Source organism: Schistosoma haematobium, chromosome 3 (assembly GCF_000699445.3).
Source record: "Schistosoma haematobium chromosome 3, whole genome shotgun sequence".
NCBI classification, from domain to species: domain Eukaryota; kingdom Metazoa; phylum Platyhelminthes; class Trematoda; order Strigeidida; family Schistosomatidae; genus Schistosoma; species Schistosoma haematobium.
Window position 1 is genome coordinate 19,535,258 of NC_067198.1, and position 24,161 is coordinate 19,559,418.

The 24,161-nt window shown below is 36.3% G+C and overlaps 1 protein-coding gene across 2 annotated transcripts in view; it reads right to left on the bottom strand.

Moving 5' to 3' along the window:
- The window catches only part of ADAM10_1 (Disintegrin and metalloproteinase domain-containing protein 10), a gene marked incomplete at its 5' end in the record, with an annotated part of 29,659 nt that extends 10,421 nt beyond the window's left edge, over positions 1–19,238 (bottom strand). The window contains 9 exons of one of the 2 annotated variants that reach the window (XM_051218982.1): positions 3,547–4,092; positions 4,219–4,437; positions 7,298–7,477; positions 8,388–8,555; positions 10,891–11,076; positions 12,492–12,725; positions 12,815–13,300; positions 16,218–16,510; positions 18,334–19,238. In XM_051218982.1, coding sequence (XP_051069183.1) covers positions 3,547–4,092; positions 4,219–4,437; positions 7,298–7,477; positions 8,388–8,555; positions 10,891–11,076; positions 12,492–12,725; positions 12,815–13,300; positions 16,218–16,510; positions 18,334–19,006 — 2,985 coding nt within the window. The remainder of the gene's footprint in view (positions 1–3,546; positions 4,093–4,218; positions 4,438–7,297; positions 7,478–8,387; positions 8,556–10,890; positions 11,077–12,491; positions 12,726–12,814; positions 13,301–16,217; positions 16,511–18,333) is intronic. The other variant, XM_051218983.1, reaches the window with a different exon arrangement.
- Positions 19,239–24,161: the final 4,923 nt, after the last annotated feature.

Here is a 24,161-nt window from a genome sequence, read left to right on the forward strand (position 1 = left end):
CTATTATTGAGTTCATAAACTAACCACCCAGTGATACAAAAGCGTTTCCTTATGTGTTTTGAATTCATAATGCTGATCAGTGAAAATCTAACATGACTACTTGACTACTAGTATCTTTTTAGCATCATTTGCACACATTGAGACTGTAATATTCCTCATACCAAGTGATCAATTCTCAGTCTTCACTATTACATTTTAGTGAACCACAGGAAAACTCGACTCTCAAAACTTCACTAAAAGATTCAAAAGTTAAACAAGCATCCGGAAGTCTATTTATGACATAGATTCACCACTCATATAATTATAAGAGTAGATTATAAGCACAAGATCTAAAACCTTATCACTTTGAATAATTACGCAACTCACACAAAATTTAGTAACACGTCTCTACGGTAACTGAATTATTCTTGAGCAGTAAAAGACATAACTATAATTAATGTTCAAATAAACATTTACACTTAAGACTACTATAAGACATCATCAATCCGCTATTACGTAAATACTTCTTAAATATATAAAAAATAACTAATATGCCACATTTTTTATCTTTCCGACAGGAAATACTCAGTTAAGAAATTGTGAAGTACGGTGTACAATGTTTTAAACAAATTGATCGACAAGTTTCGGGAATAGGTCTTTTTTAATTTGAATTTATATTATATTTTCATGGATTTCAATTTCTTGTCATTTCGAATCATTCGATTGCCAACCATAGATGATGCACTATTTTTATTTTATCTGTATCTCAAATGTAGTCAGTTTTTAGCAATTTAACTTAGTATATTGTATATCTGTATTGTGAAATTTTATTATTCAGGTATGTACATAATTGTGCATTAGATAGTCTTCGCTTCTCTCAGATTAGCATTAATGACTAATGTAGACAATTGATTGATGTTTCTTTCTGTTAAAAATAATATTATTGCAGTTGTTGTACTTTAGATAATTTTTTTAGTTTCCATCTGTTGTTGTCTATAATTCCTTAGCAATAGAAGTTAGAAGCTTACTTACACCTACACTAGACGTTGCATTTTTTAAAGTCTTTTGTTGATCTGTCACAGCTTGTTGTATAAAGACATGAGGTTGTGCTAATTCATTTTTGTATTGGTTGTTTGATTTATTTATTTATTTATTTGAACACATAAATATTGGTACAAGAGAGCGCCAATATATATGCGCCACACAAAACAATGAGAATTCGAAGAGAAAAGAAAAAAAAGGTAAGGAGCGTAAAAAAAAGAGAACAATAACGAAGAGATTGGTGTAAGGTAGTGTGGTAGTAATGAGGGAACGGAAAGGTACAATCGGAAGAAATCTTTCAGTTAAGGGAGACACAACCACTTTTTATGAAGAAAGTAAAAGAAGGTTACAGCAGGATCGCCACTGGCTTCTATTCTGAGCCATATCTGATAACGTCTCTAGCCACTGTGTAGCACCATCTCTCGAACCCCAACCACGGAGTCATGAAGGACCAACAGAAGCCAGTCTTTTGCAGCTTTCTTTCACGCCACGACACCATATCATGCACTGACCACCTCTCCGCTTTTTCCAACCAGTCCGAGTCGGCAAATAATGCACGACGTGGAATTCTCTGGGACGACATTCGGAGAACATGTCCAACCCACCGAAGTCGGTGTTTCAAGATGGTGACACCAATTGAATTATCATCTCTGTGCCCGAACACACGATGCCGAACCTCTGCATTACTGACATGATGTTTCCACTGGATGTCAGCAATCCTTCGGAGACAGCGATGATAGAACACAGAGTGTCGTCTAACGTCCTCAACTCGGAGAGGCCAGGTTTCACAAACATAGAGCAAAACTGCTCTCACCGACGCGTTGTAGATCCGACCTTTTACAGCCAGACTAACATCACGAAGGCGTCAAAGGTGGCCCAGATTGGCATGAGCCGCTCTGGCTTTCACTATACGTGAATTGACCTCATCACTCACACCCCCACCAGCACTTATGCAGCTACCCAGATACACGAACTTCTCGACTACTTCTATCCGCTCACCATCCAGAGTGAGTACAGGATTAGAATCCCGCCAGTCTTGTAGAAGTACTTTGCACTTCGAAAGTGCAAAGCACATACCATAACTACGGACACTGATTGCCAACTGATTAAGTGCTGATTGCATGGCCTTGGCATTATCGCACAGTAAGACAATATCGTCCGCATACTCAAGGTCGAGAAGTCTTTCTCCAGGCAACAGATCCACACCACCATTACTTACATCCATCAGAGCTGTTTCCAGAATGTCATCGATGGCAAAGTTGAAGAGGAATGGTGAGATTGGGCAACCCCGCCTAACCCCTTACGCAAGCTTTGCCCAATTTCCTTACGTAACATCCTTCGTTTATGGTCAAACTCACGGTCACCCGGAGTAGACTGACGGGCTTCAATGAGTTGTAAGGAACCAGAAGAAACCCAGTGCTTATAAGCGGGACGTTTCGCGAACCCACAACTGACTGTACCCGCCACGTTCATGGCGTCTTGCAATTGCAACCAATGCTCATCTATACTTTTCGGTGGAATGGTAGCTAGCCTAGAAACTAGCTCGGTTCGATAAACACTAGCAACAGAAGTTGCAACCAGCTTGCTAACATCAATCCGTTGGTGGCGGTCGCTTCGTTGGCCACTGAAAAGTAAGGTAAGATTGGCGCAGACCAAGTCATGGTCAGAGTCCAAATAGGTACTCCAAAAGGAGCGGCAGTCTTGTACACAACCACGCCAGCGGTAGCTGATCGCGATGTGATCAATCTGAGTCCAGGCTTGGGATGCAGAGGGAGGACGCCAGGTGGCACATCGGCGATGACTGTGCCGAAAGTTAGTGCTAGCCAGAAACAGGTTGTGGTCTGTGCAAAGTTGCAGTAGACGGTCCCCGTTATCTGTCCTGCGACCAACGAGTCCCCATCGGCCACCTAAACGACTCTCTTCTGTGCCTATACGCCCGACCTGAGCATCCAAGTCTCCGGCTAGTACTACAATATCTGTCGAACGCACTTTGTTTGAACCTTCCAATTGATGTTTAGGACTGTAATTGATCAGTCTCTTATTGAAATATGTGCATCCTATGCGGATTGCTTTCAGTCACACGCATTACAAGTACAGATTTATGTTGGCTAGCAGTGGATTCCAGGAAGCGTGAATTATCCTATTTGTAATTCATCAGCTGGATGTACCTCCATTAGTTTCAAGGCTGACCTATTGAATTCACAACACAAATTTTGAGGTCACTTAAAAATAAAGTTTTAATTTTAATATAAAAAAGGACTGAGGACAAGTAACCTAATCATGAGTTTATGATAAATATAATTATGGTCGTTAAAATTTAGGGAATTATTTCAAGTCAAATGTTATTAATATTTCAATACGAATGGTACAAAATAAGCATTCTCATCATAAATTTCTGTGTGATTTCTAATATAAGTAGTAAGAGAAAGCAGATATTTAATATACAATTAATGTCGACATTAAATAATAATTTAAATTTCGAAGTTTTATGGAAAAATAATACGATTTCTGCAGAAAATTACACACTAGCCTTTGATAAAAATTATTCTGTTGCAGAAATTCAGTATTTGAGTTGACACCAACTGGTTCAATATCACTTGGATTTCTACTGTTACATGGAATAGGTTGTAAAGGCAAGTCGACAGCAGACAAAGGATTTGGATGTAACACAGGTAACGGTGTTTGACGTGCATTGGATGGAGGAAAGTCCAGAGGATGTATAGCTGCATTGGGTGTAGTGGAAAATTTCACAGAATTTATTTGGTGGCGAATAACTCCTTTAATATCTTTGGATTTACGAGACTGTCTCCGTGAAGAGCGTGGGAGACGACTAGTACGTGGATTAGGCGAACCAGCCCATCTTACAGGATGACCTGTAACAGTCCAAATAACAGGTTGATCGACAGAACCAGAGGGAATATGACTGGAAGTTAAGAAGGGAGTCAGGTTTGGCGTAGTACGATTCACATTATGTAGACGAACAGGTGGAGTATTATAGGCACACATTTTGACGAAAGTAACTGCACCTATAATAACGGCTAAGGCAATAAGTATAACCGCCCACCAATGAATCTACAAAAGAGGTGGAATAAACGAAAAATAAACCTATTTCATGAGAAACAAACTCGGAAAGTACAAGCAATAATAATTAGTAAATGAGAGATAACAAACCTATATTAACATAAATAGTAAACTTACTATTATCCATGTTTTAACTTTCTGAAACATTTGTGGACTGAATACCAAGTTTCTTAATCGAGAAAGTGGTCCCTCTGCATCAACCAAGAGACAGCGCATGGAAATATCACAGTAGCCCCGATAGTTATCACAAGGAGCTCCAGGAGGCAATTTAATGCCGCGTCCATTACGTAAAACTTCAACAGCCAATTGAGGATATTTCGCTCTTAAATCTAGCTCCTAATGATAATATTAAAAAATCGACATGCAATAATTAACAGTCAAAATACTGTATAAACTACAATAGATTATCCAAACTAGATGGAAAAGAAACAAACCTGTGGCAATTAATGTGGTAAAAAAATTTATTAAAATGCACCTTGACAAACCATGAGTTAGACAAAAACACTGAAAGAGAATATACGTTATCCAATACTTGAGATAGTTTGGAAATTAATATTATTCCAGTAATATGCAACAATAGGCTTTCACGATCATGGATCCGTGAGTATAATGGAGCACTCCTATTTTCTATTCAAAATGTTAATCTCTTATAACTCCTCATTTAGAACAATTCAAATTGATGCATAATTATGAGCACTAAGACATTAAGCCAACGATATCACAAATTTTCCCAACTAGATGCCCAATAAATTTGAAATAATTTTAGCTTAAACACACTAAACTTTTGTTATAATTAGGGTGAACAAAATCAGACACTACTATTTAAACTTTACGTGATCATACTTTCGATTAGGAATGAAGAGATTATTTTTCAAGGCATAAAACGACAAATACATACAAAATATCTAAATACATCAAGCTCAGTGGTTTAACCGGTATCAGTACATGATCTAAGAACTCGAATACGGGAAACCAAGTCAATAACAGTGGTAGAAAATCACATTAACTTTTAGTGAGCCTTCTTAAGACCGTGAGAATCGGTTGATTTTACTCACCATGTAACCATGTTCTTTTAAGTGCTGTCAAAGTTTGGCTACCAGCTAACAAATAATTCAAACTTATTACCGGCAATTCACAATTTTGCACTGAGAAAAATATTTCAGGGACACTTTCTTCAATATTGATCTTGGAGATCAACAACTGTGTAAATAAATATAAAGCGGAAACTATATCCTACAGTATTTTCTATTTCGAACAAATAATATAACTACAAGATAGACGTTAGAAAATCTTGATTATATACAAAAGGAAAAAATACCTAAAATGCATGCTATATAGGTTTTATGATCGATTTTGGTTTCAATGTTCAGAGTATGAGGGAGTTTTAAGTGAAATGTATTTGCCTCATCGCATGATCATGACTTATCTCAGAAACATGATCACCTCGAAGGAAAATCAATTAGTTTAGCTTTCCGTACATGTACAACAAAGACAAATTTTGTAAATGCTGAACAGGAAAGCAAATGATTATACACCAAATTCTATGCATATTTTTTAGTACAAACTCCAGGAACATTGATTATACAATAGAAAATATAACACACAATCTTACATTACTCAAGTGGGTGAGAAACACATCGATATGAAGTGACAAATAATGTAACTACTAGATTGACGTTAGAAAATCTTGATTATATACAAAAGGAAAAAATACCTAAAAATACATGCTATATAGGTTTTATGATCGATTTTGGTTTCAATGTTCAGAGTATGAGGGAGTTTTAAGTGAAATGTATTTGCCTCATCGCATGATCATGACTTATCTCAGAAACATGATCACCTCGAAGGAAAATCAATTAGTTTAGCTTTCCGTACATGTACAACAAAGACAAATTTTGTAAATGCTGAACAGGAAAGCAAATGATTATACACCAAATTCTATGCATATTTTTTAGTACAAACTCCAGGAACATTGATTATACAATAGTAAATATAACACACAACTTTACATTATCTTGTTTCCATACACTATAAACATAAACAGGATAGATAACACTACAGAAAAGTAATAAGCACTGAAAATGGTGGAACAACACAAGTAAAGTTGTAGTTCGTTTGATAAAACAATGTAAGTAAAACTTTCACAATAAAAATAATTAGTACAGTGAAAAGGAAGCTGAAACAATAATATTTATGTTTATGGAAAACTATATCTACAAAAGAAACAGCAAGTATAGTAAGGATTGTGGAAATTGTTGGATTTTCATAGTTTTACATCACAAACTGACCTTTAGTTAGACAACATTGGAAATCAAGAAACAGCTGCTTCGTGACTATCAATATTTATCTAAACTTAAGGTCAGTCTATGATGTGAAACTATGAGAAATATAGTTTAATTGACTGATATAATTTTGTAATGAAAAAGTGGTAGCGTAATGAGTTTTAGAAGATGGAATCACTATTCGACTGACTAAATAAAAGTTGGAAACTAGTCGCGTTATATACAAAAAATCCAACCAAAGTAATATCACTTATTATATGATAAAGATTACAAATAATTTGATGACTGTTAACTTAAAGTTTAAAGAAAAAGAAAGAGTACATACAACTGCGGCCAATTTTGAGCCATGTATCTTAACGACTGGCTACGATTATGCATGAATGCAGTACAAATAAGTGTAATATCAAGTGGATTATCTTACAAACACTTAGTACTATAATTCTGATTAGTGTTAGGTATTACTGGTAGACCTCTGTCGAGTAGGAAACAAGAGAAAATAATCTATATACAAGTTAATTTAAATGAATTAATTTCATCAACTTTAATTATTGATAACATGAAAATTTAGGATTTTCTTTAAGCAAAAATAAAACCGATGAATACGTCAAAATTGACTTATTGAATGTAACAGACATAATTAGAAATAGAAACACAAAAAAACCAAAGGACAGAATAAAGCAATAGTCGGATGATTTTAAGGATTATTTCAAAAACATTAGTAACATCAATATTCAAGATTTCTACATAGTTTAGCATGGCTTTATGAGTATTGAAAACAAAAATAAACCAAAGATTGAGTAAAATAAATGGATGAAAATGTTGGATTGTATAGGAAAGTCTAGAATCAAATCCAATAAGACTGCACCATTATTACTCATATTATGAATCCAAGCGAAAGGGTGAGGAAAACTTACTTTTTCTAACTGAAAAGAACTAATACACGGTGCACCAGAAATATTCTGCTTACATCCGACGAAACACATTAATTCAGGTACGACCTTTTTATCTCGAGTAAAAGAACATTCATGCCAACCAGGAATACGCTCACATATTGAACCAATACATTGACCCTGTTTGCAAACACGTGTACCATCCTAAAAACAAATATGATTTGATACGGCAAATAGTGGCAGTAAAAACGTAAATTTAGAATGAGTTAAAAAGAAAAAGAGTTCAAACGTTACATGACTTGTTCAAATTTGTAATAAACCAATGACTCTTTTAAAGAAAAGAAACCCAGTAAGCATTTTTACAGAAATAATGTTGAAGGCGAACTATAAATAGTTTATTCAGACCGTAACTGCTACCACGACCTAATCAAGATGCATTAGCTGAAACACTTATTCTTCGAGGTTCTACTATGATAGGTTGGTCTATCGGACAGAGATAAGACTGAAAACCGTAAATCGTAAGTCTGAGGGTGAAATTCTACTACCAAATGTAATAGGGTGAAGTGGTATTAAAACGCTTCCCACGGATAACCTAGACCATCAGTAATATTTCTCCAGTATTGGCAGTAAGGCATAGAAAATAAAGAGCTAACACATTAAAAACTAATCATGAAAAGTTGTGAATGACGTCAACCCTCAAGCATTTGTCTTTCAGGTTTTATTGTCACTCTCTTGGTTTGTTAAGACCACCACTAAACCGGATTCTTTATCAAGCACCTCAAAAAGAATTATCTTTTCATGATGTGAGCAACTGGGAAGTGCCAATGGCTCATAAACTCATGATAGCACTCAAGCTCATACCTCTGATAAACAGTTTACTGAATTTCGTTCAATAAGCTTAACTAGTGCTTTTGAAGTTAGATGATTTCTACACTTCCAAACACCACAGTAAATTATACAGTCATCATAAAAGGGTTTGGTGTACAGCATAATTCAAATTAGATGAAAAATTATTTGCGACCGAATGTATAGTATAGTATACACATATCAATAGAATAAAAAGACAAGGTAGAAACTTGGTCAGTATAACAGACTTAAAAGCATAGTTACCTACCTGACAAAGAGTACCATCTGGTAAAATATCAGCAGGTGGACACTTAGACATTCTTCCACTGCAATTCGATGATCGATGGCATTCACCGGCTGGACGACACATATGAGTTTCTGGGCGATATTGACAATTTTCGGTGCAACAAACGCCAGCTGTAGGTGAGCATTGAACCTGAGTAAAAGTTCATTAACATAAATTTTATTTTATTTTATTTGAACACATAAATATTGGTACAAGAGAGCGCCAATATATATGCGCCACACAAAACAATGAGAATTCGAAGAGAAAAGAAAAAAAAGGTAAGGAGCGTGAAAAAAAGAGAACAATAACGAAGAGGTTGGTGTAAGGTAGTGTAGTAGTAATAATAGTAATAATGAGGGGACGGAAAGGTACAACCAGAAGACATCTCTCAGTTAAGGGAGACACAACCATTAACATAAAGATTGAAGTTTGAGTACAACTGTAACAGAATAAAACTAATATAAAAGTTTTAACACCTGAAGTTCGAGATTTTCACTGGACGAGTCTACTGTGACTGTCTTAATTCTGATACTAAACAGTCTTCATATTCTCACTAAACTGATTTTTTTAACCTACAGTTACGATACATCAGATTGGATGTTAGTACTTTTTATCTTGCCAATTACTTTACCCAGAAAGACCATAAATTCGGATAGGGATCCTAATGATGAGTATATACTGATTAGACGGCATTGTAAATTTTACAGAATATCGAGTGGTATTCTATGATGGTTTCATTAATGAGGATAAAAGTTACTTTCAATTAATTACCATGTTGTAAACAAATTGAAAAATCAACTGAGAATCTGTAGATCAAACTATGTCTTCTTTGAGAAATTCGACTAACTGTCTATCTAGGGTGTTTGCCAGGATAATCTATACAGAGTCCTTCCATAGTATTGTTTGAACTATCTCGATATAAATCAGTTTCGTTGGGAATCGTCAGTAGTCACTGGAAGGATAGAGTCAAAACGTGTAAACAATTTTCTACCACACAGAGCTTTTGCTGAAGAAGCGCTATTTGGTAGTTGCGAGTTCGATGTAGTATGGTAGATAAACAGGAACCTCTCTGGTGATCACCTCCCCTTTGGAACGTTTTTGAACATACAAACAAAATCGTTAACTTACCTATTTGAATGAAGATGTAAAAGTTGGATATGATTGATGGTGTTCTATTGGCAGAAATCGGCGAAGGTGGCAGACGTGGGTTATGTTCATTTATTACTAAATATTGTCACCGGATTCCCAATGGCAAACAATCTCTATGGTTTTCTTACTAAAGACCCTAAATTTCGGGCTTACATTAGAAAACTGGAGTTTTAAAATTGTCTTATACCTTTTATTCTCCAAACTCACTGAATCTTCTTGAATCCTACTATTCATACTTAATGCTTTCTACTACTATTGATACTGTTACCGTTTCTACTACTCTGGCATTTTTCTTGATAATTTTATCTTGCAGTGCTCACATGGTTTGGGCATCTGAACCAATACACATAAGTGCCAAGTTCTGCGTTGATTATAACTGAGTAATTAACCTTTGAAATAACTAATACACAATACTTCAACGGTAATTCCCCGTACAATTGAAAAAGACAAGCTTTGTAAGCACGATGCACAAGAAAAACCCTGAGAGAATTGAATTACATTCAAGTTATTGTTATAACATATTCAATTAGTATTAACTACAACATTTATCAACTGGGTGATCATCATCTGAACATAGTGGATTAATTACTACAATGAAGATGATCTGAAAATAAAATAAACTAATTTTATGCTGAGTAAATCGACACACATAAGAACACACTGGAAGAAGGTTTGCTGGATCATACTTTTTTTTCAAATGTCCTTTTTTATCTACAGATTTTGTGGCCCCTCCCCTCTTCTTCTTCATAATGTTGTCACTTCAATTATGAGAAATAATTGAAGTCGTGCCCTAATGGTGGTTGCGTTTAACACTCCGATGAAATATGTGTATAATTCTTACAAGTTTGCTTTCTGTTACTCTCTATGCGCAGAGTAGTTTCATAACCTACCCAGTACATAAAAATTTACTAAGTTAGTGAGCTACATGCTTCAGAGGTCATTTGAATGATGTCATCAATAGGATATGCAATTAAAATAGTAAAATATATCTAGAACTATCATTACTGACAATTAGAAGTTCAATAAACGATTGTAACTAAAGATGTGGAATTATTCCAATCAAAAAGCTAGTTATCTAATCATTGGATGAATTCTATTAGCACAATAATCTATATATAGATCAAATCATTTAAAATAATAACAACACAGAATATTGAGAATTACAACGTAAGAGCTGCTTAAAATTATTCAAAAAAAGGTACCGCAAAACTCGTACTTAGTGACCAATACAATCATAGAAAAAATAGTAAAATTAAATACACGAAAGTAAACTCTCTATTGAAACTAACTAGTGTCCAGTTTAAAACAAACACAAGCGAATATACATAAAACTCACAGTACGTTCGGTATGATCTATAAAAACACTGTTGACCAGCTTGCATGGACTAGTTGAATCTCTTGGATGGCAGCATTTATCATGACAATTAGCTCTGGTGAAACCACAATCACATTCTTCACCTTCTTCAGTTAACTGATTACCACAAAATGGGCCATCTGAAGTTAAAAAACAATTTTTTTCACCCTGAAAAAGTAAAAACATCATCACATACAGAACTTAATAGTGAGTTAATTACAAATTATGCTGTTTACTCAATTAATACTGAGTAATCTAAATAATACAATATTGTTAATGTTGTTATTTTAATTGCTGATCACCTTTGAAATCTGTTCTTAATACTAATTATTTGTTGGAGTTTGCATCACCTAATGAACGAAGAACAAAATAGGAATATACTAAATACTTATTTAGAAGAAAAAAATACATAACTCAGTAACTTAGTTGTATTTTTTACTTGAAACAGTTTAATCTACAGATGTTTCAGATCGTATCTATGCCTTAAATTATTGAATAAAATCGATCACCAATAAGATAAGTAAATGATGTAACTCAGTATTTTGATATAGCTTTGGTCAATAATAAGTTCTGTAGTGGATCTGTTTTTGGTGCATAATAGAGTTTTCATCTGTAGTTATACCTACTTCATTGTGTCGAACCGTATCAGTTTTATTCAGTCATAACAGCCATAGAAGTATATTGTCCAGTTACTAACCTATAAATATCAAAATCTATATGACTAAAAGGTTAAACGTCGAATTTGTTGTGATCTTTTGTTATCACAGCCAATTCACCTGTGCCGACCAAAACTAAAGGTGAGTGGTTTCCTGTGAATTTTTCGAACATATGAACTATGCTAACAGTTAAAATTAAGCTTATTTATGACGTATTTATGTTTCATTCAAACAGTGAGACAGTAACAATCAATGAAAACTCCAACCACTAAAATTTCCGAAAACTTATCATGATTACAATGAACTATACAATTAAGTAAAAAGTCAAAAAGGTTTACTAAAAGCCTGATAACAGTATCTCCCCTACCTGAGTAAACAAAATTCATATAGCTATGCGAATTAAAATGCATAATATTTTCTTAACGGAAAAAACTACGTAAACTGATTACAGACGGAACCAGGTAAAAAAATGTACATTTTCAATGATTCACCAGATTTGTCTGATTGATGTCTCTAATTCAGAAGGTTCAGTTGGTTTTTTGGCAACTTTTCCTACCTGTGGTGTACACAAGATATCCGTTTGCAACTAATGTACGCTCCATATTACTTTATGGCTGTGAAACATGCTTTAGGAAAATTGGAAACATACAAGGCGACAGGTTTTTATCATAGGCATATTTGAAGCATTGCTCGAACATCACAAAATAACTAAGCAATGTTGGAGATTGGGCAAACTGGTTCATGGAGCTGTGAATCTTCATCGACTAAGGCAATTGGGACATATATTACGTATGCCCAACCGCCCCCAACACTTTTAGTTCTATAGATTTTTCAAGGATTTAAGATAGGTACATATTGTCACTAAGTAACAATATTTTACAGTAATACGCACACAAAAAATATTAAGAGGATTTCGATAACACGCACCCGTAAAACACGATCCAATAGTTTGGCAATAGAATCAAGTGAACAACTGGAAAATTTGTTGTTATTTTCTTTATCACCACTTATCGCACTAGCAAACATAATATAATTACCCCGGACATCATCAATAGACGGCAAACATCCATGTGATTCATTTTCATGAAAATTATCATGTTTAGCACCAAAATTATGTCCTAATTCATGAGCAAATGTTAGCTGCGATACCTTTGTGGCTACCTAAAATTAAAAGTCGGAAAAGCAATAATGAAATGTTTTAACTGTGTAGAAGTCATTTCAAATGATAGTTTAAATTAATGATAGATTACCTTTGATCCATAATTCAATAGAGTTACAACTCCAGTATTTAAACTTTTGTAAACATTTTGATCTCCTTCCTGCATTCGCCTATGTTTTTCACAGACACCACCTGCTCCACCCACTTCAGCAACCCATGCCAAACCAATAGTCCCACCTGAAAAGTCTCTGTATGTGAAAATATAAGCTAAGCAGAAGTCATCATGTTTGTTGTATGAATGTAGATTAAGATAATTAGTGACATCAATATTGGGTGCACAAAAAGGATTTTCATCAGTATATGCCCCACTAAAACTCAAGTGATCCGTATTACTTGGCTGATGGAGGGAAAGATGATCCGAAAATGTTTCACGGGGTAGGGCAGTAGGTGAGATATATGAATTATTCCGATCCTGGAGATACGTAGGTTTCCATACACGATTACGACAGTCATGTTCCGTTACATTGATAAGGACACGATCAACGCGAAAACTGACACCACGGAATTCTAAACGGCCCTGGAAAAAAAGGAAACTATTAAATGGAATGGTGCAAAAGCAGGGTATTTGAAAACACACTAAAAGGAACTAACGTTTTGTTAGAAATCCCTAAAAGATACGGTATGATTAACTAACCACCAAATAGTGATTAACAAAAAGGAGACTATCCAGTTTCAACTACAATGTTTATTATCTCTGCATCATCAATGGAATGGACATTATCAGAATTCACTTTTCAAAAACAAAACTTATGAGAGCTGCACAGTTTCATCGCATTTTGCTTTAACATAATTCAGCAAACATAATAAGTGATAAAGACAAAACAATGAGATTTGAAACAACTATCTCAGAAAGTTACCAGTTATGGGAATAACAACTACAGAAACAAAGATGATCTGCAATACCACAATGCATATTACTAGGGTTTTTCAATAAACGAATCATTGTGAAGATAGAGGATAAACTGTCAAAATAGAAAAAAATAGCCCTTAAAGATGAGTTTTCACCCTCTTATTACCTCTGCATGTTACTCCGCATCGACCATAGTTGCCACGAACAATTCTTTGATGATTCTGTCCTGAGCCCTCCATTCCAGTTGCTGTTAAGTCCTATTCATGTTTTTGATGTCTGCCTCCAAGTCTCGGAGCAATGTGTTCTTTCGTCCCCCTCTTCTTCTTTTGGATTCCATATAAGGGTTTGTATCGTGGTGCAGTTTGATTTTCGCAGTCTGTGTCCTATCTACCTCCAGCAACTTTTCGTCATTTCCCCTATAGCTTAAAGCTCGTTTATTCTCTGATACAGTAAATTCCTGATGATGGTATCTGGTCAATGGATATAAAATATCTTGCATAGACAAGTGTTTATAAACACCTGTACTTTTTCGATGGTGGTTGTAGTAGCGTAGCAGATCTCTGTTATCATACCCATGCGATATTTGTTCTAACCTTTGGACAGATAAATCATTCAAATCTTTCGATTTGTCGTATCATTTATATGTTTGTCCTGGCCAGTTTCACTCGTGTAACCGTGAACATGCTTTATACATGTGAGTAAGCTAGTGCGAATGCGCCTGTATACTTACTTGTATCTCTTACATGCTTATAAAGACTGAATTGATTATTAGTCGCTAACAAAGCTATTTCTGCTACTTCAGTTCACGTGCATTGCTTCTAGTCACTTACCGTACGTCTACATTATCGAATATCTGAAATATGTTCCTCAAATACTTTGTATTGGACTTTACATATCGACTTTGTTATTAACAGGATACGTTAAAAGAATATATACGAAGTTAGCAGGACATATATTTCACTAACATCAATATTATTCGATCGCGGATCAATAAGGTAGTTCACCAAGTTTCAGATCTATACAGCACAACTGTCTTGACATTTGTGTTGAAAATTATAATTTTGCCATCGACTGACAGTTGATTTGAGTCGTATATGTTCTTCAATTGTAGGAATGCTGCCCTTGTCTTCCCAATCCGTGCCCCCGTATCAAAATCAACCCAATCATGTTTATCAATAGTGCTGCCCAGGTTAGTAAACGTTTCCAGCTCTTCCACAGCCTCTAACAAACGTGCTTTGGTTGGTGCTCACCGTGCTGTATTTTAGGATTTCACTTTTTCCCTTGTGTATGTTGAAGCCTACTGATTTAGAGGCTGCTGTTACACTGGCTCTTTGTCTGCACCTGTTGCCGTGTATGGGATAGAAGAGCTAAATCATCTGCGAAGTCCAAATCGTCTAGATGCATCTAAGCTGTCCATTGTATTCTATGCTTCCCCTCAGATGTGGAGGTCTTCATAATCTAGTCAACCACAAGAAGAAGAAGAAAGACCAAGAGAAGGCAGTTTTGTCCGAGACCACTTGCAATCAATCTTTCAGGTGTCCTACATGCACGACATCGCACTGTAGTCCGTCCATATGACGGTAACAATACTCTCAGGTACACCATAGCATCTACCAATTTCGCCTCTCAGCTTTTTCGTTGTATCGTATATTTTTCTCATCTTTCCTTCTCTTGCAGCCTGTTCTCATGTCGTTGATAGGTCTTCCACCTTCTCTGACCCATATTTATTCAGATCATGAGTCGTAAAAGTTCACTTAACATATAAGCTAATTCAAATTAACATTCCATATGAATCATATCAACATTAACAAATTTATTTTGCTTGATAATCCTAAATTCAAATGCTATAACTTTGAACGATGCAGTTTGCCCTAAACCTGGTCATTTTTCGGGTTATTTATTTGATATAATTGTAAAACCCTAAGACAGTTCATCGAGAACATTCTTCGTTCATATATCAGTCAGTTATAATCGCTAAGAAAAAGATAGTATAATCAATATTACCAGTCACAGAAAGTAACAGATATAACTATTTTTGTACATGATAGTTGCAGGCAGTCGATCAACCTCATATCAACCACCTTGATAACCATGTCTAGTTAGTATAGCTCAATCATTCTATCCTTATTGCAAACTTAAACAATAAGGAAGCAGTTATGAGCATGTAATAGCATTAAAAAAGCTGAATTAGATTTAGTTATAAAAAGGAAAATTAAAAATTACTCACCTAACCTTACCGAATAACAAAAGCCCTAGACACTAACAAGGCATTACACGAAAAAGTCCATATCTTGTAAAAGAAATAATAATCCATATTTTTTGTTTATTGACTAGACCTTTTGTATAACACGGGTAAAATTAAAAGTCTTAATTGAAGTTTATTGCAATCGTGAAGTAATTTAGAATATACTAGAATCATAAACCACCATTGTCTACTTCCCAAAATCGGATTCGTTTAACTGTAGTTATGTATAGCTGATTGACCAGACAAAAGCTAGTTGGTTGTGTAATTACAGTCGAGTCGGATAAAGAAAATAGTGTAAACAATTTTTCACTCAAACGTACTTCCCTTTAAACAACTTACTGAGTGATCACGGAAAACTGCATCCTGATAGATCAACTGGGCGGCCTGAACGTGTTGCGTAAAAATGGAGGTGATTTCTTTGACAGCAAGCTCCCTGTTGCCTTGAATATGTCGCTTATTTATAACATGATCCCAAAGGTATGTATCTGACTGTAAATAGAGATTACAAACCCGCGTGTTCGGTCCTTTATCTGTATATGGCAAGGAATTATTGGTAACTAGATGTGGAGATTTAAATGAGCGAACAAATTGACTCTGAAGTTCCGAAAAATATGGTTCATGATTCCTGAGGACTTAGAAAGAGAATGAGTTCAGATCTTAGGATACAAACAAATTAGATACATATATTATTAATACTTCGTGTGATCAAATAAGGTCCAGTATAAACTGTACTAAGCTAATCTATGGGCAAAACTCTAACCTATACTAGTATTTATTTATTTATTTGAACACAAATATTGGTACAAGAGGGCACCAAATATATATGCGCCACACACCTATACTAGGCTACCGCATCAATACCAACTAGCCAACTAATATTATGATTCCTAGTATATCATGCTTCTACCAGATATTACCAATTTTTGTGAAGTACCTGTGGAATTTAGTTACATACCACAAGTGACCACTGTCTAGAATTGCTCTGACTGAATTTATGGCTGAGCATAGCTATTCCAAAAGATCGACTATTCTGGTCGATAAGAAGGATAAAATGTTTATTATGACAAGCATAAGAACATCAGCCTGCTTAATAGTTATAGTAATATGGCATACACTTATTGTGTAAGGGTAAATAATAAAATGACGATCTAGGTATGAATAAAAGTTCAGGAAACCTTAATAATAAGTTTTTAATGCCCGTTATTGACTACATTATGACCTTATTGAAATACATGTCCTAGTCAACCTCCTAAATATATTCTCTCGACGAGTCACATCATTACAACACATAAATACGAAAGTATTTTGAGATGTGTACATTTCATGCATACAGATTGGCAGATAGGCGAAGAGAAGTAAATTTGAATTGAAGTGAGAGCAACAAATTACTCAATGAACGAGTGAATAAATCAATAAATAGGGTGAGTTATGGATGCATTATAGGGATATAATTAGAGTATATGGCAGAGACACAATGTAAGCACAAATAGAGGCATCTGAATATAATTAACTAGATAACCAAATTATAGGTCCAAAGGAAGGTTATAAAATACATGACCAGGTTAGAATGACACGTTTATTAAACAGAATCGCCTATATAAAAATAGGTTGAATATAATTAAAGCAAGAACTACTACCACACGTTTCCCTAATGTGGCCCCGATGGTGTCAGATACAGGATAAGATTCTCAGAAAGCAAGTTACATTTCTGAAAGTCCTGAATCTGAACATGGTATTCCTTTTATTTAATTTGGGACACACGGTCACATTTTTCGCAACAGAACTTATTAAAAGAATGTATGAGCACTTTACAGAATTTGAGCCTGCTAGTTATAGAATGTTGCTTCGGGACTAGTTCACGTGTAGCAGTAAATAAATCTAGAAAATCAATAGTTCTGTAAGTCGTGCTATATATCCCTTTTAACAACTAGCCAGCTTAGACCAAACGTTCCTCGACATATCGACAACCTTCCAAATATATCTTCGAACTCCTTCATTTCTGACCTCTGATTTGACTGGGTTGGCATACTTCGATTGTAAAGGTGCTACTGGTAAAAGCGCTGTCGATCTCCGAATACTTGTGGTATATTTACACGTTCACATACAGACTGACCATAAGCGACTAAATAATTTTCCTTCATCTTAGTTTTGATCAACCTTGCTGGGCTTGTGATTTAAAAACTACGAAGATACCGAAACATATGTAAATGATGTAAACAGGCAAAATAAACTTAAAGGGACTGAAACGAAACGCAATACAGATATATGCAGTGATTCGCCTAAGTACTCTATAGATTTTGCGGACCTTGTAAGTCGATAACATAGGTTGAACATGCTTGTCCATGAAGAAAGTAAAGCCTTAGAACAGTTACTCAACATAAACAGAAAGAGTGAGCATTAAACTGTGGCACGTCAAAGTGGGACACGGGGGGGGAAATGTTCCAAGTGGGCTTACCGGTAGTTCCATGCTTTTTACGATCATCAATACAACTTATTTTACTCATTTTCTGAGCAATACTAGGGTATGATAATCCGCAAAACTTAAAGTTCATCTCTTGGACTGCGCGACGCATACGACTCTGACCGACAGTAGGGGTCTTGACATCCAACGAATTATATATAACAGAATGGAACGGAAAGTCTTTGTTAAAATAATATCCTGAGGGTTCAATAAAATAGGTATCATAAGATCCTGGGGCCGAATGTAATAAATTGCTTTTATTCAAGGAAACTGTGCCCCGAAACACTCCATCTATTACACTTCCAAAAACAACACTGTGTGTGAATCCGTCAACATATCCCCGGACAACATGATCAGAAACAGCTGGAAGACCACCAGTCCATTCTCGACCACCAACAACCAACTTGGCATTCGGATGAACTACTTCATAATCAGGATATAAAACGAGATGAAAGGATTTCCCGAATGCCTTTATTGGCAGAAGTATGTTTGTTTTTGAGGTGCTGCGACGTGTTCTTTTATGTGGATGACCGGATGAATCAGGAGAGTAATCCAAGCCATCATACCGCGAGAAATAAGGACTTTCTGGAAAATCATAACTTTGCACGCATATGAAGAAAATCTCAAGAACTATAACCGGGAGACACAAGTGTACTTTGGAAAACATAGCACTCAGTTTGGGAACTAGGAATGAAGAGGCATACAATTACGAGATGCATGTTATCCACGTTTCTCACGAATTCGTGAGAAAGATATTAGGCATCATCCGATTGGAGAATCCTTATAGCAAATGGACTGATTTCTCACTAAAAACGAACAATAGACCTGACTCCCGTTAACCAACAAATGCTCTGCTATGCAATACAATGATCCTTCCATCCATTTGATTGAACAAAGCCAGTGATGACCTTGAGGAACAAATCAGCTAATCAGAGAACAGTGTTATCTTATAAAATGACGAGGGGTAAAGTTACAATGGTTGGATGATTCCGATACGAACGATTAGCTGCTGCGTCCTTAGTTTTTCTTAGTGGTGAGGAAAAAGCGTCGGGTGACACTTTTGAGAATTATTTGGTGGGACAACAACTTGACGGATCAATCGAATTAATGACGGTGCAGCGGTAAATAAATCCCCAAGCCAAATAGCTCCTAAAGTTTTCGAAACACTATTTCGGCGCGAGACCCACTATGGCATCGTGCCACTTTTTTGCGCTTTTTTTAATATCCACTACAGCGGGAAATGAATTCCCAAAATCAGCAGCTCTGTAAGTTTTCGACATCTAGTACTAACCGCATTAGTTTTAAGGGACTCACCTAGCTGAAGGCGCTCGGTCATGCATACGCACCAGATCACGGGTGGGAACGCCGTGCCCAACAACCCCTGCAATCGCTAGCCAGATTAGATCAGACGATCCTCGATATATTGATAGCCTATCAAATATATCTTCGAACCTCCTCGCCTCTGTGGCATCTTCACCACTATTATACGTTGAAACTCCTCGCCCTATTGAAATATCACTAGAAAATTAAGCACTGTAAGCAGTTTTGAGTACTTATCAAAGGAAACAGTTATTTGTTACAAAAATACTTTGCTAACTGAAGGAAGTTTTACTAACATTTAAGGTGGAAGCTTTATATGCACCGGTTATTTTACATTTTGTCTCAAACTTCACGTAAAACAGTGATTTACACAAAATTTGAGATTCTGGAAATCTTGAGTTATTGTTATCACGTTGTTTTCTTAAATCTTATCATGTTTCATACGTATCCGAGACCAATTTACAAAGCGACAACCGAACTAATGCGGACAATAAAGAAACGGGGAAATGTCATTACACGTTCTATGCACTGATTTTTTTGATTCTACTTTAACTAAAAACCCTAACCCAACTTACACATGGCAAGTGAAGTACAGAGCTATCAACTCATACCAGGCAATTCTAGATCAATGAAACAAAACGACGGGTGGCTTTGAGTGAATTTAACGTCTTACTGTCTCGATAGATACTCCACTTTTGATCATTTTCCTGCTCATTTGGCGTGTTAATGCTGCATATACGAGTATGATTTTCAGTGAGGATCTCAGTTTAATTATCTAAAGCTACTGACATATGCATTGCAGAGCATCACATGTTGTCATATGAGAGGCCACGAAAGTGGAAATTGCAAAAGGAATTGAAATCACCTATAGAAGTGGTGCCCTTATATGCATTATCCGTTCGATTGATAGGCGAAAAAATCCCAGGTATTGCACACGTATTAAACATTAAGATGCGGGTGCATTACGACTTCATGAACACGTGTCATATCTCGCCAAATGGTATTTCTGGACTGTAAAACATGATAGGTTTTAACGAATTGTTCAGCCTTAATCATTAGCCATAACCTCAAATCCTCGCTAAAATTTATAGCCCAATTACGAACTGGTAGAAGTGAAAAAACGCGAACGCCCATGACGACTTTTTAGATAACCGAGGGAAAATAAAACGCTGTAAAACGATTTATGATAAAAAGAAGTAATAAAATTATAACTAACTTACTAATTAACGGGTTTTACATAAAAACTGAACATCTGTAAATGGACACGGCCCTAGACGGAGGAGCTTTGTCAAGCATCTACCAGTGGCTGTGAGCTTTAGTTCTCTCTGGTACACCAAACAACAAGCAGGGAGTCTAATTCTTGTGTCAGTGTTATATGCGTATTTTCACATATTGTAATATCGCTTTTGTGTTCTGGAATTTTTTTTCGCATGTTTACCTACTTCATTTTTACTGACATAACCTGAGGGATTAAAGCTCTCACGCTCTCTGTCTCCAAACTTTTGTCAGTCTGGCCTGACAATATCGAAACCTGTTTATGCTGTGCATAGTCTGACTTCTTAGAACACAGCGTAACCGACTCTCTTGTTCAGTCCTTCATCGCCGTGGAAACAACACTGCACGAGCTAAACGGATACATTACACGTACTTTGTTTACTAACGATGCTTCTGAGCCTTTCTATTCTTAAAAATTGCCGTCTCTGAACATGGAGACCCAACTGATCGACAAGTGTTGGATCTACTTTTTCACAACATCTAGCGGCGACATAGTTCGACGACAGTAATAATGATATCAACTGTCGCTGGTGGACGTTATTTACCTACTTATGCTAGCTACCCGTGAAGCATAAGGGCCAATACGTTGAGGCCAGTGACTCTGTCCTAAGCCCTCCTTTCCAGTGGTTGTAAAATGCCATTATTGTTTTTGATTTCTGACTTTAGTTACAGGAGCGTCGTGTTCATACATCTCAACTTTTAGAGGGCTGGTAAATTGATTTTATTCATCCTCTCTAAACCACACTTCACTAGTAGTAACGTTCAGAGGACTTCATGAGGAGTTTGGAGAAAAAAGATATTTGTTACTGCTATCTAATTTGATAAGGGAGGTATGCTGTTTCGACGACACTGGAACAGAGTTTACGTTTTTCCTGACAATGATATTAATCATCTAAAAGTTTACAGGCTGAAAATCGAAAAACGTACTACACTGGTAGTAAAAGTTTTATTTACACTGACGTTAATTTGAAAAAATCTTTCACTTGAGTTTTGTCGTTTCAGGTTTGTCAATTACGATAAACAGCATAAACCTGATACAACGCCATGACTAACTCATTAGTTCGAGCAAACTAAGGTTAGTAGTTGCAAATAATGAGTCGTCCGTTTATGGAGTTTCATCTTCTAGTTGTATGTTATGCCCGGTCACAATTATGCATGTGTGAGGTCCGCGCTGTCAATTGACAATCGATAAGTATCTCCAACTGTGCATGGGAATGAGGATAATCCGAATATCAAAAAGCCTTTGGGCATGCACTTCACGCGCGGTCTTTCAAAAAGAATATATTGCTGACTGACTGATAGAAAATTCGGCGAGGCACTAATTTAAGGGCGAACCAATAAGAAGCGTTTGAGCAATTTCAAGGTCACGGAGCCAAGTTCAACACGTGATGCTAACATACGATCGGTTTACAGCGGATTTTAGGGAAGAAGTGATTATTGAGAGGCTACAACAGAGACTATTAAGAAGTTCTTGTACGTGTGACTGCGGTTATCAAATGACTGCAGCAAAGTGTGCAGACCATCGTGGTAAGATTATGTTTCATTGTTCTTCATGTTGGAGGAAAAAGTCTGCTCGAACGGGGACTTTCTTCGCTTGATCGCGACTGACACTAGGGCAGATCATGGTAATAGTGGCAAATTGGGTAATAAAGACACCAGTAACACTTGCTGCGGCGTTTGCAGATGTTACTGAAACTTCAGCAGTCCAGTGGTATGAGTACTGCCGTGACACATGTGCAAGTAAAATTACACGCCTACGCCAATCATTCGGAGGAGTAGGATGCATTGTGGAGATAGATGAAACGGTAGTATGAGAGCGAAAATACAATAGGGGACGTAGTATCAAGGAAGAATGGTTAAGTAGCATTTCCATAAATATAATTGACAGGTACTTGGAATTTATGACCGATCAACGCAAAAGGGACGTTTTCAGAGGGTCAGAAACCGGCAAGCAAGCACAATGATACTAATTATACAGGAATACGTTCAGCCGGGCACAACAGTATATACGGATGATTGGCGAGCTTATATGTGCCTACATAGACTTGGATATGTGAATCATGTAGTAGTGCACAAGCGCCATTCCGTCGACCCTACAACCGGAGTCCATACTCATAATATTGAAGCTATGCGGTCCAGACTGAAGGAATTTTTAAGACCACACCACGGCTCTAGAGAACGACTGTTATGGAGCCATATGGACGAGTTTCTATACCGTAGGCATTATGATTTCAGGACTTCTGAACCTTTATCAAACCTTAACAAGTTTTTAAATCATGTAAAAGAAAACTATCCACTGTAATTCATTACTTTCTTATAATATATTTTTACTCTATATCAACTGTCCTGATTGGCTTATAATTGTCAATGTCATTTAAGATTCGTTCAAAGGTCTCCCTAAATAAGAGTCTCGCCGAAAATTCCATTCGTAGCATCACGACCTTGTTTTTCGCCAATCCTGAAAATATAGGATTATTTTAAAGACTCAAGGACATCAAATCGGGACCGTCTCCATAGATTTTCGCGGGCATATCCTCGACAATCAACCCAGAGTCTTCCTGTTATGGATGCAGAGGAATGTACCAATCATTATCATGTTAAGTCTAATGATGTCCTTGGACTTTAAATGGACATTCCCTATTGACCATTATTTATTTCACTCGTTAAATATTGTACAGATGTTGTTTTCTATTGTTATGGTACAATGTGGTCTGTTTGGTTGGTATATAAATAGAGTATGTCTGAAATACAATGATTCATATCTCAGAGGCTGTGACTTGTGTTCTGGACTCAACTGGCTGGGTTAGACAGCGAAGCAGGACCAATCAGAACTCTAGGTCGTCCGTACGTGTTTTACGTGTCACTGATCCGGTCGATAAATACGCTGCCCCATAATCTGCAATCCACCCGTTACAACACTTCCAAAACCAATAAAAATCACACATTTTACGCTGACGGATCATACTAAATTATGCGCCCTTAATTAGATCGTTAACAAACCTACTTATGAGAATGCGAAAGTCATCAAACTGAGCGACACTACAAAGAAAGTATTACGTACAGTCAGGTCGACCATACTAGCATACTAAAACAGCCAATAATGTGACCGTAGATACATCCGACTCAGCAAACGTAAGTGCCTGATAAAAATGGGCAAACAACATTTCGCAATCTTCGATATTTTTCTCGAGACGGTTGAGGGAAATTTAGTCGAGATTTAGCTATGT